This window comes from Esox lucius, chromosome 20, assembly GCF_011004845.1.
Source record: "Esox lucius isolate fEsoLuc1 chromosome 20, fEsoLuc1.pri, whole genome shotgun sequence".
NCBI classification, from domain to species: Eukaryota; Metazoa; Chordata; class Actinopteri; order Esociformes; family Esocidae; genus Esox; species Esox lucius.
This window is the reverse complement of record NC_047588.1, coordinates 27,398,693-27,414,765: the sequence shown is the minus strand read 5'-3', so window position 1 is coordinate 27,414,765 and position 16,073 is coordinate 27,398,693. Positions and strand designations below refer to the sequence as shown.

The following is a 16,073-nucleotide window of genomic DNA, read 5'->3' as shown; positions in this document are numbered from 1 at the left end:
TAATTTCCAAAGGATAAAAAAAGTTACTGAAACTTGAATAATGACACGTGACGAGGAAGGCAGAAGGTTTGTCAGGTGACCCCCTCTAATACCCAACGACGTCTGAATTGGTTTCGTTATTTTTTCTTTTATGCACAGCATTCCAGCAGTTAATCAAGTTAGAACACAGTCAGCACAACTGAACACCACAGATCAGCAGGTGTTTGCAAAGACTGCCAGGTATCCAAATGAATCTACAATTTTCATTCCATAGACAGAACACAGTACGAGTTTTCCCCCCTTTTTTTGTGTTTTTTCAACAATGCGGCTATTGAGAATATATATGTATTATTGACTACAAAAATTGTAATAACAAATGCTTTAGCTTAAATAAGTAATGGGATAGAAAGTCAAACGTAGCCTATGCAAGAACTATAAAACATGTATTTACTTGTTACGCACAAAATTACAAATAAATAACCAATTTCAGCTCATAGTGTGATAAAGGTAGTTGGGCACATGGGTATAGGGCCCTATGTAATCTTAACTTTAACACTACTGACAGACAAATGTAACATAATTTAACAAATGGCACTGATCATACTGCACTGTCATTGATTAGTGTAGCCCACTGGCTGAAATAATATATTTAAATATACATTTCTTGTAACTGTCAGTCAGTCTCCTACATTGACTGGGAGGAACTCCATCTGTGCCATGTTTGTGGGCTTTCTTGGATGTTTTCTTGCATCATGTACCTCCATCACCTTGACAGGATTGAGGTTTGGACTATAACTCCCCCAGCACCCTGACAGGATTGAAGTATGGGCTTTGACTCCCTCATCACCCTGACAGGACTGAGGTATGGTCCATGACTCCCCCATCACCCTGACAGGATTGAGGTATGGGCCATGACTCCCATGTTGAAAAAAAAAATATCTGATGCAATATCAAATAACATGATCGGATATAAAAAAAATACTCCAGAGAGGAAGGGTCTGTCAGAAGTGAACCACTCTGTGATAGAATGCATGGGCAAATTGTGCAACAATTTAAAAATAACGTTTCTCAACGTAAAATTGTAAAGGCTTAGGGGATCTCATCATCCCCTTAGAAACTGGCTTCACATTCTCCTGAAGAATTCTCTGGTATAATATGGAATTCATGGTTGACTCAATGATTATCCAGGTGTTGTCTGGCTAATGTCAGTCATGTCTTGATATTTTTATTGAGAGAGTACAGTCTTTTCCCTTCCTGACATCCAATGTAGGCCAAGTTTGTGCGGTATCTAACAGCTGACTCAAGCTCTTTAGTTGTGGCATGGGAGTCCTTTAGATTCCTTCTTGGGCCGAATTTGGTTGGATGACCAGTCCTATGTAGATTGCCGGTGTTCTTCTCTCCATTTGTGGATGATCCATTAGTTGAATGATGTACTTTGAATTGCTTTGAAATGGAAGAATAACACCTTACAGATTCAGGGGCAACTTTTGTTTTGTTCTAATGGTACCTTTTGAGCGACAGTGAATGCAGAACATAAACAACACAAACATTGAGACATGTTTTGGTCTCAAACAGAAGTGGGCACTCATGTGAAGTCCCTTTAGCAAAGACTCAATTTACATTGTATGTCTGATTATGAATAATATGTTCCAAATCATAGTTAGTTGAAATATTAATCTGCATTCTCACTAGCATGGTCTCATGTCAATTACAAAGGAGAGTCAGACCGTAGTACTACTTGCTTGTATGCTATTCAAGCGGCCAGTGGCAAAAGCCATACATGAATGCTGTTTGTAGTGGAAGCTAACCTGTCGCTGTGTACTCAAACTTGGTGGGATTTCAATGGGCGACAAAGTGGTATAATTTCTTCTAAATGTTTTGATATGTTAGTATGTGCCAATGCTGGCATACTGGCTTACTGGCTTACTATACTTAACAGTACATACTTTCATCATTGGTGCAGCCGTTGTCATTTATCACCATGGGTAAAACGCTTGGTTATAAAAAAAAATACATGAACAGTTGACACAACCACTAAGCACGGACATGGCAATAGTCAAAACATTTCAGAGGTCTGGGACAGTTGTAAATTGGCCAAGAGGACACTTGAATATAACTTGCATAGAAGTAGGAAGTTGGTGAGTTAGGCATAAAATAATCCAAGTATCACAGTTTAGGAACTGCACAATGAAGTCTTGGGGTTGTCAAGTCTCAATATCAACTGTTAGACGCCACCTCCATGTCAGCAAGCTCTTTGGAAGGGTTGCAAGAAAGAATAACATGCTGAGCCCAACCCAAAAATGGCTGCACCTGAACTTTGCCTAGCATTTTTGGAACTGCAGTTGGAATCATCTGTTGTGGTCAGATGATACAAAAATTGCTCACTATCGGCATGTATACCGACCAAAGGGGACCACATAAAAGGAAGTACCTGATACCCATAATGCTTAGGGGCTGTTTTGATACTAGTGGTCCAAGGGCTGTTGTGGAGATTGATGGCATAATGAATGTCACTAAGTACCCAGATATTTTAGCCCAAACCTGGTTGCCTTTGCCAGGAGATTTGCCACAGGTGGAACTTTAAGCAAGACAATTACCTCAAACATACATCAAAATCAATGCGTAGATGGTTAAACAAAATGTTTAATAATCATATTGCTCATTGAAATGTTTTGTGTTTGAAAAGTGATTGTGTTGAGAACTTTATATGTATCCCCTTTATGTTTGAGCCCAAAAGGACTCATTGTGCAGTTGAATTTTCATTGAATTTCATGAGGGTGGCCAATGATTCTTTAGTTTAGTGTATATGGTTAAGAACAAACCAGATCAAGTTTCTAGTCTTTATGGAAGACTGGACCCTGCCAAGTTACTAATAATGTACCTGTGTTGGTGCACCTGTTTCTGTTTATTTTAAATGCATAAATGTTTTCAAAGTATTTTGTATTGTGTGACTAAATTTGGTTACCCTTATCAATAATCAGGTTGGAGTGTCCAAATGTGTAAGAAAAAAGGGGTGTACTTTTTTTGTCATGGCCGTACATGAAGGCTACTGTCCTACTCCAGCAGATGGAGGCAAAAACACATCTGTGGGCATAGGCAGTCGTTTTATAGGGTCCTTCTGACAACCTTATCATTTTCTTTTTTTAAGTGCACTCACAGTCCTACACTTACTATCCTCCACCCTCGATCACAATAATATATTGTGGGAATGTTGTGCGATGTTTCACAACCAGTAGGCTGACATAAAAAAAAGTGTGAAGTGACCTGGAATGACCACATAATGTAACGACATGTAATCAACTCCTTTTTCTTCCACAGGAAACCTCTTATTATCTCCCTTTCCTGTTGCTTGCCTCCCTGATGGAAAAGGGAGATTGAGAAAGATAAAAAAAAAAAGGAAGGAAAAGAGAAAGAAAATGTATGTTTTTGTGACATCTGAACAAAGCGCAAAAGAAAAGGGGACAAACATATGAAGGAAAAAACCTGGAACCAGCAATTGTGAAATGAGTAATCTTTAAATGTATTATTCTGGGTGTTAAACCCGTTTCTAACATACACACCAAACAAGAATATTCCTCTACTTAGAACTACATTGTGACTGAGTGTACCATAGCCAGTTTAACAAGTTGTCATAACTCCAATATCTTACTTTCATACCTCTCTTTCCAATGTATTTAGATTTTACACTGTCACTGTTTTTATAACACTCCTCCCACTCTCCCCTATGAGAACCACCCTCCCATCCTCCCTCTCCTCCCGCTTCTTTTTTCTCTGTTTCTTTGTCAAAAGGTGAAAGCCCAGCACACTGCACACCACCCCAAAACTAATGACCAGAATCACCAATCCCAGCCCCAAGAGGTGAGAGGTCTGGCCCGTGATCCGCTGCGATTGGTCCCACAGTCCCAGGGCAACCACGCTCACGCCAATCAGAGTGCCAAATACACCGAAGGCCAGCATGCAAGACCCACAGGAGAGTTCGGTGCCCCCAGTTACCACGGTGATGCCTGCCAGCGAGACAACCCCTACAGGAAGCATCACCGTTTCTGATTTCGAGTCATAGGTCACAGCAGAGTTCTCCACTGTGAGGGCAGAGGGATCCAGGGTGTCCATCTTTATTGTCATCTTTTGGGTTTTGCCTTTTGTCGGTTCAAGTAGTAGCTTTGTTCTCTCTGATATTCCCTTTGTGTGTTTGTTTTTTGCTTTTCCACTCTCTTGGTTAACTGTCGTGGGTCCAATCCTGTGCCACAAAATAGTCAGTTAAAGCATCTAGGTGCGAGCATCTCCCTCTGTAATGTTTTAAAAAAAATGAATTCACTGTAAAATTCATGATATGGCCATAATGCAGTACAATTACTTTTATCTGTTACAACAACCAGTAACAAACAGAATTTTGCAGTTTCTTCGGGATATATTCATATACATTTTCAACTAATGTTTAAAGCAGGAATTGCTAATAGAGAAATAAACATGTGCATTTGTGCTATTTCTATAATTTATTTCACTATGAATCACAAGTTCCCCCAGCACTCCCCAATTCTGCTAATCAGAAAACAGCCACATTGGCCAGAGGGCAGATGGTAGTGTTGTTTTTTTACTGCTTAATTCATCTATAAATCAGACTGGAAATTCCTAATCACTACTACATGAGAATGGCCCACAACTCAAGAAAAAATAACAACTGTGTTTAAAGACAACAAACATTACATTTAAGAGAACATATAAAATAAATACTCACATCAAAGGCTTCCAATCAACATAGGCCTCAACAGCACATTGGATAATTATTAAATGTCGTCCTATTTAAATCCTTCAAAGTCTTGAAAGAGAAGTCTTAATGTGTGATTGTTCTTGTCATCAGCAAAGGCCACATCACGTTGACCTTCTCGGTAGCGAGTCTGTCAAGGAATGTCAGTTGAGAAGTCTTGGCTTGTAACTTTTATCAGTGGCGTCACAACCTGGGGCCTACGAAGATGGCGACCGTTATGATCGTTATCATTTGTTTGTTTCTATCGTTCATTGTATTCAGCAGAAGGGTCTCATCTGTCATTAAGCATCATTAGGACCCATTAACTGGTATTTATCTAGGACCCCCTCCCTTCCTCCTTTCCCTCCCTCTTTCTCAGAAGGTCTGGGTTGGGTCCCATATAGGCATTGTTTGTGCAGACCTAGAGTTGTTTTAGAGGTTTTTTTTTTTGTTGTTCTTAAAATGTTTCCCTTTCCTTGTTTCCCATATCGCTTCCTCCATTTCTCTTTCAAGACTTTACTGCAAATATTTGCATTCATATTGATGAATTGTACTGATCACATTTATAAAAACTTTTGAGAACCATTTTCTCAAAACCTTTCTTGTCTTAATGTTCAGGGTTGTAACATTGTTTTACCCTCAGGTAATCACTTTATAAGTACAGTATTGCTTTAAAATATGACATTTACAATTTGAGGTAGTTAGGAAAAATATATAAACAGTCCTAAAAGCAATCCTAATGTGACCATCCATAAGGTATTGGACTGTGCTGGATAAGTATTGGGGCGGCAGGGCAGCTTAGCGGTGTGAGCATCAGATCTGCAACCGAAGGTTTTCCAGATTGAATCCCAGAAGTGGCAAGTTAAAATATATGTCCTTCTGTCCCTGAGCAAGGCAGTGAACTGTAATTACTCCCAGGTTGTGGCTGAAAAGTAAAATACAATCTCAATCATATGTATCAGGTAAAACTACAATAAAACACAGTGTCTGTTTGAATGATGAAAGTGTAAAATGTGTTGGCCCATGCTGATTGGTGGATGTCAGATGCCAGTCAAGATGGTCTTTCTGCCAGGTCACAGCCTGCCTAACACAGATTGACCAAGTCAGACATGAAATAACAAATCTTTCTTGCCGTGGTTTGTGCAACTAACTGTTTATAAAATTTTAATGTTAATTCAGAATTTTCATGTGAGATTCATCCCCACGCTTTACCCAAAAGGCCCTCGGCCAGATCACTGGTACTTTTCAATCTACATCTTAATGATTTACTGTAAACACGAGTTGAGCCTTGTTTATGGTAAACACTACACAAAGCAACTGTCTGGGTGATACATAGTGTGGGTAGTTGATTCTGCACTTTCATTTGTTGATAGTTTATGCCCTCCTGCTGCCACAAGTCACCCTCCTGATCGAAACAAAATACAGATTTTAGATCATTATAGCCCTGTGAACACTTGGTAGTGGCTTAGTCTCAAGTGTGAATTCAACATGTAAACTCTTGATGTAACTATTAACTCCAGCAGCGTTTACCATCACAAAATAAACCCCATTTAGTATCCGCTATATTTTCCTATTTATGTTAGTCAGGAACACTGAGCCTTTGGGCAACCTCTTTCTGGTAATTCTCAAAAAGTTTGTGTCAGAGAGTTGTCATTGTTTTTGTGAGGAGGGTTAGTAATTATTTTGTGTAACAGTAATTGGGTCAGGATGCTACAAGGTGGACAAGAGCTAATCCAATAGACAAGCTCATTGGGTATATTTATAGAGAAGAGGAAATCCTTCCTCGATAAAGAGAGAGAGAATTAGATTGGGATGAGACCAGGAAACTCTACCAATTGGCACCTTCCTCAGTGGAAACCCCAGGCACTGTGGCTATGTTGCAACCAGGGTTGTAAATCTGTCTGAATGACATTGCATCCCTGCAAGGCACTGACCACTGACCACTGTGGCACTTAGGGACCCTGACATTGTTATTTCTGAAGATTATTATTTATTTAATGTAGTTCCTGATACATTTAATTGTTAGTCATTTGACACTGGGATAACTGGTGTAGTCTAGGCTATTAGTACAGGTTGGCAGAAGTTTCCCGACAGTCAGTAATGAGTAGAAAGTAAGACCTGTAACGCTCAGTTTGATGTTTGATTGGTAAAGACGCATTGAGCATGGAGCAGAAGTGTATAATCTAACAATAATCCAGCTACAGCCTCAGCATTGATTGGGTCAAGGGCCAACCCTCTGGTGAAATTTGATGGGGTCAAGGGCCAACCCTCTGGTGAAATGTGACGGGGTCAAGGACCAACCCTCTGGTGAAATGTGACGGGGTCAAGGGCCAACCCTCTGGTGAAATGTGACGGGGTCAAGGGCCAACCCTATGGTGAAATGTGACGGGGTCAAGGGCCAAACCTATGGTGAAATGTGACGGGGTCAAGGGCCAACCCTATGGTGAAATGTGACGGGGTCAAGGGCCAACCCTATGGTGAAATGTGACGGGGTCAAGGGCCAACCCTCCGGTGAGGTTTGATGGGGTCAAGGGCCAACCCTCCGGTGAGGTTTGATGGGGTCAAGGGCCAACCCTCCGGTGAGGTTTGCAACCAGGGTGTATTATTTGAAGTGGAGGTGGAGCAGCAAAGGAGACGGGAGCAGAGAGGTGGCCAGGGGGAGGAAAGAGGTGAAGAAGACAGGAGGAGAGTGATGGACATGGGAGTAGAGAGGTGACAAGGGGAAGGAAAGAGGTGATAGTTGAAGAAGACAGGAAGAGAGAGGTGTCATGGGGAAGGAGACAAGCAGAGAGGTAACAGGTGAAGACGCAGGAGAGAGATGAAGGAAAAAAGGAGACAGCAGGAGAGATGTGAAGGAGACGAGAGAGGTGAAAGAGACAGGAGTTTAGAGGAGACAGTTGAAGGAGCAAGAGGACACCTAGGCCATCTATGATAATAAACCCATTATTAAATAAATTAAATGATAAATGAGCTGGAAAATGTATATGTCATGTGCTGTGGAAATGAATCCCATTGACAAAAATCTGAAACAGCTCAGGAGCTTGTGATTTCTAAAGTAGACCATTAAAGGTGGTTAAGCCTTGCTGATCAGCAGGACAACTGTCTTTCCATCCTCTGTCACACTTTCATGCAGTATGATTACACAGTGTTGTCTGGCCTTCCCATTATGCAAACCCCTGGGAAGATCCAGTCCCCAATCTTCCACTATTATTTAACAGTCCGCCCTAACAAGCCACTTAATAATAATACAAATACAAATAAAAGAGCCATCATAGCTCTAGATATTAATGCATTTGATTGTACCCTGCTCATACACTCACTGTAACCTGATTATTCATTCAAATGTAAGGCTTATACATTTGTTTCATAATTATATATAATATTGTTAACTGTTATTATTGTTTAAATATAAAAAGTGGGAGAGTTCAGAAATATTCCTTTGAAAAACCTCTATACATGTATAATGCACAAGGTATTAGCCAACACAAAGACCCCACTACAAGATTAATGGTTCAACAAAAGAGAAAATGGAGACTAAATAGTTAACATGGGCGAAAAGCTCTGCCAATGTAAATCCGGCGTTAATTGAATTAACCCAGTCGTCAAGTTAGCATCCTGATTCCATCCCCCTTCCCAGCTCATCCCTCTAATTACGTCACACATCAGAATGCCATCAGTCCCTGTCTAGCACATGGCTTCACAGTCTCTTTACTGCTCACACATGTAGGCCTTTGTTGATATATACGTCTCTATAGCAGCCAGGGGAACAATTCAACAGTCACTGTTGAGATCTGATTTTGCACTGCTTGTTTGACTATATCGATTTGTCCCAATTTCGGGATATATTGCGACTGGAAAGCTGATTGAACAACAAAAATAATTTGGTCGGACCTGTGACTTAAGAGCCAAAGTATCAGAAAATTTTCCCCGAACAAAAGACAAATCAGTGACTGAACCGGCAAAGAGCCATATACATTAAATTCCAGTTGAAGCAGTGAAGCAGAAGACGCCTGTGGACAGTACAGTATACTACCATGGGAAATGCTAAGAGCAGCGCCCTTTCCAAAGAGATCTTGGAGGAACTGAAGCTTAACACAAAGTTCACAGAGGAGGAGCTGTGCCAGTGGTATGAGAACTTCCAGACTCAGTGTCCCTCTGGACGCATAACACCAGAAGAGTTTGAAAAGATCTATGAACGCTTCTTCCCAGAAAGCGAAGCCAAGGCCTACGCTCAACATGTATTCCGTTCGTTTGATACAAATGAGGACGGCACTCTGGACTTCAAGGAGTACATCATCGCACTGCACATGACATCATCCGGTACCATGTCAAGGAAGCTGGAGTGGGCCTTCTCACTGTTCGATGTGGACAAGAATGGATACATCACCAAGGCAGAAGTGGAAAACATCTGCCAGGTGAGTTGTGAAGAATCCTACGTAAGGGGTTAAGAGATGAGATCTAAAGCTGAAACATTTAATAGCTTGAATTCTTACATGGATCTGTAGTGGGTTTGGATGGTCGTCGTTTTAGGATAACACGTTAGGAAAGTGTGGATGAATGCGTATGAAAAGACTAGATATGTTGTTATGTGGGGAGAACCTGAGAGATCATATGGAAGCAGGAAGGGTCTGTAGAGTTGTATTACTGTTCAATGGGCAATTCTTTAAATTGACACAGTGGGATATTTTCGTGTTTGAGAAATTATGGTGAAAATCAGAATATTGTGAGAACACCATCATATAAAAATCGATTTGGAGGCACAATGATGTTCTCCCACTTGTAATTATTATTAGTTGTTTTGAACAACGTTAACAACATAATCATTATTTCATAATGTGTTATTCCACTAGAATAAATATCGTTACCAGATTACCCTGCTTACCACAACAGTGCAGCTTTATGAATTACTTGTTAAAAATTTTTCTTATATATTATTTTTATTCTATTTTTTATTCTGTTGTATTACTTATACCTGCACCGTTGAGGACGTTTTTTTTTTTTTTTTAGAAACAAAGCATTTTATTGCCAATAATGCTGTTGTAAATGTGTAATGACAAATAAACTTGAACTTGAATAATCTCACTCTTATCCAATCTCATTTCATAGACTATCCTACCCACTATGTATTTACATGGTGTGTGTGGTAGAGCTCAGAGACCAGGAACAGGGTGGGACATTTTAAAACAACAGTTTCTGTGACTGAGTTAAAAGTACAGTGGAAACACATGCCTTATGCAGATGTCAGAATACTGAAAATCTGTCTCCGATCAGATCAAACCCATGCTATCAAATGAGGTATGTGGTCAAAGGTAAATTGTCTTTTCCTCTGTATTTAGGTTCCAGTCGTAATCATCAATTAAACAGTAGAGCTCAAACCTGTTTCAGCCACCCAGTCTTTCCATTATGATGAATGGTTTCCCATCATGACAATGTAGGCTATGGAACTTACTGTTTCCCCAGTGTTATGTACTTATGCAGTCCCTAGTAGGTAATCTGTAAATATTCAACTAACTTACAACACAATAAACCATGTTACCTTGAACAGAGTTTCTTTAAACAACATTATCCAGTGTTGCATGCAGGTAGCTAGTGTCTACCAGGTACTTTGATGAAAAACACTAATTAGCATTTGCCTTAACGTATCATTTTGATCATTAGTTCCAAGCAGATGTATGAGAATGAGGATCTGACTGAGTGCCAACTGCAGTGAAATGCATTGATGTACTGGTGCCTGGGATCATTGCTGATCAACAAGCATTTCAGTCTTGTCTTCTTCATGGGTTTATCCTTGTCAGGGCTTTGCTACGTACAGTGGCCCGGCGCTGCTCTACCCTGCTTCCGGAGGCATTCCTATAGGTTTTCTCTCCAACCCAGGATGTGATTAACCTTAGCTTTTGATCCAGCTAATTTTTAGTGTCATTTGCACTAAATAAGTGTTGGAGAGATAACATACAGGAGGGTGGAATATGGTGGGGACGGCCTTCTGTTAGCGGTAATGTATAGCATGCTGGATCGATCCACCTCTGGTAAAAGTTATCTCTAGTGACAGATCTAAAACCTAGGATCAGACCGTAATGATAGAACACAAATACATCATGTGTCAGTACTCAGCCTGAGCCAAAATGGGCTGAGGTTAGTAAGAGAGGGGGAAGCAGGAAAAAAGAACGTCTTGCAGTTTGGCCTGTGGCCTCCGTTGTGGTGATAATCCATGTTAATCTGGGTGTTTTTAGTATGAGTGGTTCCTGACTCGGAGCAGGACACGCAGCTTTAAACCCTGACTCTCAAGTGCACAGTCACTCCTAGTCCTAATACTGCTCCTGTCCTGAGTTCAGATTGGCCCTCAATTTAGTTTGTCTGTTATTACAGTGGATCTATTCGATTTGGAGTGTCACTGCAAAAACACATAATAGTGAAAGAGTGTGTCAAATACCCCAGGACATGTTTTAATAAACTTCACGAGGGTCATTCCTTCACGCAAGTGGAAATCTAATACATATCTGGGTAGGTACCATTCAGGTACCGTTCAATTCAAGTGGTTCAAATGTGTTCAACTTTGAATCGTTTATCTTTAAAGAATGTAGTTCCATGGATCAAATCATGTTATCAAGTTATTTATCTAATGAATGATCACAATGTCTTCAAGACCACATAACTGGTGAATAATGACTCACGAGAGTGGCCAGAAAGGTTTCTCTTAGGGTTGAATGGGTTCCTATACAGGTGTAATATCTAGGGGTCAAATGGGTTCCTATGGGGGGAATATCTAGGGGTCAAATGGGTTCCTATGGGGGGAATATCTAGGGGTCAAATGGGTTCCCGTAGGGGTAAAATATCAAGTCAGACCAGCTTTATTGGGCATCACTAATATTGACACACACAACCACTCTCTGTCTGGGATGAAGGCCAGAACTACTCTCTCTCTTGGATGAGGGCCAGAACCACTCTCTGTCTGGGATGAGGGCAGAACCACTCTCTGTCTATGATGAGGGACAGAACCACTCTCTGTCTGGGATGAGGGACAGAACCACTCTCTGCCTTGGGTGAGGGACAGAAACACTCTCTGTCTGGGATGAGGGACGTAATCATGCTCTGTCTGGGGTGAGGGACAGAACCGTTCTCGGTCTGTGAGGAAGAACAATTCTCTGTCTGGTATGAGGGACTAGCTGAATAGGAAACAATAGTTAGTTACTCATGCAATTTGTATGTGTTGTATATGTAAAATACATATTTCCTGTTCTGCTCTACCCTCAATATCTACCCTCTTTCTCTCTCTCTCTTTTCACTTTCTCAGGCAATCTTTAAACTAATCCCTACAGAAGATCAGCCCAAGTTGCCGGAAGATGAAAATACACCAGAAAAAAGAGCCAACAAACTCTGGGGATACTTTGAGAAATCAGACAACGGTAAGAGACAATTACACAAACATGCAAATACATGTACATATATATCCATAACACACACACATTTACAGATGGTCATGGTTGATGTTGTGGGAATACGTTTTATGTCATATTTTCTTTGTCCAGCAGCTTCTCCAGTCAGACATAAAACAGATTAAATTATTCATCATATCATCCCACATGGGAGGTTTTCCCTTTGGCTTAAGGAAATACACACACCACTGACCTGGGGGTTTATTTTCTACCAAAATATTTATTTTTCCAGAGTAGATTTTCTCATCCTAATGAGACAAATGCAAACAACACACTGCAGATGGTATTTTCAGTGAGCCTACAAGATTTTAGGGTCAGCAGAGTAGTAGGCTAAATCTTACAACTCAGCTCAATTAGCAGTGTGTGGTGCTTGCAACACCAGGGTTTGTGTGTACAATTCCCATGGGGGGTTAGAACAAAATGTATGCACTTCTGTATTATCATTCTGGATAACAGCATCTGCTAAATGACTTAAATGTAAAAGCATACAATGAGTGGAGAAACATAATGAAGGCAGATGCTTCCGTACAGGTTTACTGCATGAAAATACAATTAAGACATCAACATCCTATCATGCTCTGTGGCATGTATAAAATAACGAGTAGGCCCACTTGACCTTGATGTTTTTATTATCAAGATGGCAAAAGGGATGGATCTAAGTGATCAAAGAGGGTTCATCATTGGGGCTTGGTTGGCACTGAATGGTTTGATGAGTATGAATGTGATGTGAATTATATGCTATACCCTTCACAGTCACCAGGTCTCAACACAGTTCAACTCCTATGGGAGATTTTGACTCTCCACCACCATCATCACAACACCCAATGAGGCTATGTCTTTTGGAAGAATGATGTTGCGTCCCTCGGGTAGAATCGATGAAAAGGCGCATTTAAGCTGTTCTGGCTGCTCGTAGCCCAACACCTTACTGGGATACTTTATGTCCCAAAAGAGTTTCCGTAGATGCTGTACAGATGATCTCTTGACTGTTAGTAATATTCTTACTATCTATAAACCATAACCCTTACCCTAACCTTAAACTTGATCCTCACCCTAGACTTGACCTTTACCCTAAACTTATTCTAGACGTAACTGTAACCTTAGGAAGCAAAATCAACAGATTTGTAGAGAAGTCACTGATAGTATTACTATCTATAGAACATTTACAGATGCAAAAATTATCTAAATATTATGTAACCCATATACACTCACCTAAAGGATTATTAGGAACACCTGTTCAATTTTTCAATAATGCAATTAATTAATCAACCAATCACATGGCAGTTGCTTCAATGCATTTAGGGGTGTGGTCCTGGACAAGACAATCTCCTGAACTCCAAACTGAATGTCAGAATGGGAAAGAAAGGTGATTTAAGCAATTTTGAGGGTGGCATGGTTGTTGGTGCCAGACGGGCCGGTCTGAGTATTTCACAATCTGCTCAGTTACTGGGATTTTCACGCACAACCATTTCTAGGGTTTACAAAGAATGGTGTGAAAAGGGAAAAACATCCAGTATGCGGCAGTCCTGTGGGCGAAAATGCCTTGTTGATGCTAGAGGTCAGAGGAGAATGGGCCGACTGATTCAAGCTGATAGAAGAGCAACTTTGACTGAAATAACCACTCATTACAACCAAGGTATGCAGCAAAGCATTTGTGAAGACACAACACGCAAAACCTTGAGGCGGATGGGCTACAACAGCAGAAGACCCCACCGGGTACCACTCATCTCCACTACAAATAGGAAAAAGAGGCTACAATTTGCACGAGCTCACCAAAATTGGACAGTTGAAGACTGGAAGAATGTTGCCTGGTCTGATGAGTCTTTATTTCTGTTGAGACATTCAGATGGTAGAGTCATAATTTGGCGTAAACAGAATGAGAACTTGGATCCATCATACCTTGTTACCACCGTGCAGGCTGGTGGTGGTGGTGTAATGGTGTGAGAGATGTTTTCTTGGCACACTTTAGGCCCCTTAGTGCCAATTGGGCATCGTTTAAATGCCACGGCCTACCTGAGCATTGTTTCTGACCATGTCCATCCCTTTATGACCGCCATGTACCCATCCTCTGATGGCTACTTCCAGCAGGATAATGCACCATGTCACAAAGCTCGAATCATTTCAAATTGGTTTCTTGAACATGACAATGGGTTCACTGTACTGAAATTGCCCCCACAGTCACCAGATCTCAACCCAATAGAGGATCTTTGGGATGTGGTGGAACGGGAGCTTCGCGCTCTGGATGTGCATCCCACAAATCTCCATCAACTGCAAGATGCTATCCTATCAATATGGGCCAACATTTCTAAAGAATGCTTTCAGCACCTTGTCGAATCAATGCCACGTAGAATTAAGGCAGTTCTGAAGGCGAAAGGGGGTCAAACACAGTATTAGTATGATGTTCCTAATAATCATTTAGGTGAGTGTATAGACTGTAGTAGTACAGTGTCTTACAACTCTTTCTCTCCATCTCTCAGACCGGTTGGTGGAAGGAGAGTTCATAAAGGGGGTGACTGACAATGAAAATGCCATGCGTCTCATCCACTACAGCCCCATCAACGCCTAGAAGCCTCCTTTCTTCCTCACCTGTGTATTCCTCACATTTGTGGTTCCCTGGTGGAAACCAGGCTTCATTTTGCATCTCTGACCCTTCACCTCTGTGTCTCCACTTTACCCGTATCTCTTTGATGTCTACTGCAACAAACAATAAAATTAAGTCAGGAGAGTATATGTCCACTCTCCAAACAAAAACTGTTTTCCATCTTCTTTTTAAAGGGAGTCCATGTTACCTCCATGACTGATCAAAACACTTTTCATGACTCTCTCTTGTCCCTCTGCAGCAGCAATGTTTTGACCATTCATTTACAGTAGAGTCAGAGTATTGAACTGCAAAATGTAAAGTACATATTTAATAATGTACATAATTTATCAGCACCCAAGAATCGTGATAATATCATGTTGTGAGATTCCTGGCAATTCCCTGCCCCAGTTAAAGTCTACTGCCTTTGGATGTGTTTCAGTTAAACCCTAGAACAGGAAGTACAGTATATACAGCTCCGGAAAAAGTAAGAGACCACTGCATCTTTTTCTTTCCTTTCCAAAAAAAGTGAAAGGGGAAGGTTTTGAGCAAGGAACAGAAGGCTTAAAATTAAGAGACCACTACGAATCAAACGCTTCTGTTCCTCACTCAGAACATTCCTTTTCAACTTTTTTGGAAAAGAAAGAAAAAGGTGCAGTGGTCTCTTACTTTTTCCAGAGCAATATATAAAATGCAAGCAATAAGGCATGAGCGGGTGTGGTGTCTGGCCAATATACCACAGCTAAGAGCTTTTCATAGACTCAGTGCATCACAGAAGTTTATAAGAGCAATACATAATATTTTAGCTGTGGTATATTGACCCTAAGTCACACCGCCTTTTGCCTTACTGCTCGCATATAAAACAACTATCAGCATTCCCAAAGTAATGGTTTTGTGGTGCATTGCAATGTTCTGACTACACAGGGACCTGATCATTTGGTAACCATTGTTCATTCTATTAATATACTTCTTCAAGTTATCAGTATAAAAGGAACCATTGAATCCTGCAAATGTAATAGATAAAAGGTCTGATATTTATTAGTATGTATTTGAAACAAGAACAGAAAATGTGTAGAATATCAAACCTTTTGTCTTCATTATTATGATTTTGTGTTGATATAGTTGTTCTTTCTGGATTGTATGTAAGCATGTAATATACATATATATACATCAAAAAGTTGATTTATTTCAGTAATTCCATTCAAAAACCGAAACGTGTATACTGTATACATTCATTCCACACATACTGATATATTTCAAGTGTTTTTTTCATTTAATTTTATTGATTATAACTGACAACTAATGAAAACCCCAAATTCAGTATCTCAGAAAATTTGAATAT

The 16,073-nt window shown here is 40.4% G+C and overlaps 1 protein-coding gene and 1 long non-coding RNA gene across 5 annotated transcripts; both read left to right on the top strand.

Annotated features, from left to right (window-relative positions):
- Positions 1 to 52: 52 nt before the first annotated feature.
- LOC114829681 lies at positions 53 to 5,871 on the top strand. Of its 4 annotated transcripts, none has more exons than XR_003777556.2 (4): positions 53 to 219; positions 755 to 881; positions 3,298 to 3,486; positions 3,769 to 5,871. It is a non-coding gene; the product is annotated as an uncharacterized LOC114829681 (long non-coding RNA). The 4 variants fall into 4 exon arrangements; XR_003777553.2 differs by having other exon boundaries at positions 3,298 to 3,499; XR_003777555.2 differs by having other exon boundaries at positions 755 to 841; positions 3,298 to 3,499; positions 3,769 to 5,870.
- A 2,511-nt stretch (positions 5,872 to 8,382) lies between these two features.
- Positions 8,383 to 15,380, top strand: LOC105019028 (recoverin). Its single transcript, XM_010884909.3, has 3 exons — positions 8,383 to 9,138; positions 12,015 to 12,126; positions 14,631 to 15,380. Exons 1-3 carry the CDS (start codon positions 8,758 to 8,760, stop codon positions 14,717 to 14,719), a joined length of 582 nt encoding a protein of 193 aa, XP_010883211.1. The 5' UTR covers positions 8,383 to 8,757; the 3' UTR covers positions 14,720 to 15,380.
- Positions 15,381 to 16,073: the final 693 nt, after the last annotated feature.

Excerpts from the sequence above, each read along its gene's own strand:
- LOC105019028 (XM_010884909.3), top strand. The coding sequence starts at position 8,758 with ATGGGAAATGCTAAGAGCAGCGCCCTTTCCAAAGAGATCTTGGAGGAA. Across the intron at positions 9,139-12,014 it reads AAGTGGAAAACATCTGCCAG|GCAATCTTTAAACTAATCCC; the intron begins GTGAGTTGTGAA and ends TCACTTTCTCAG. Across the intron at positions 12,127-14,630 it reads CTTTGAGAAATCAGACAACG|ACCGGTTGGTGGAAGGAGAG; the intron begins GTAAGAGACAAT and ends TCCATCTCTCAG.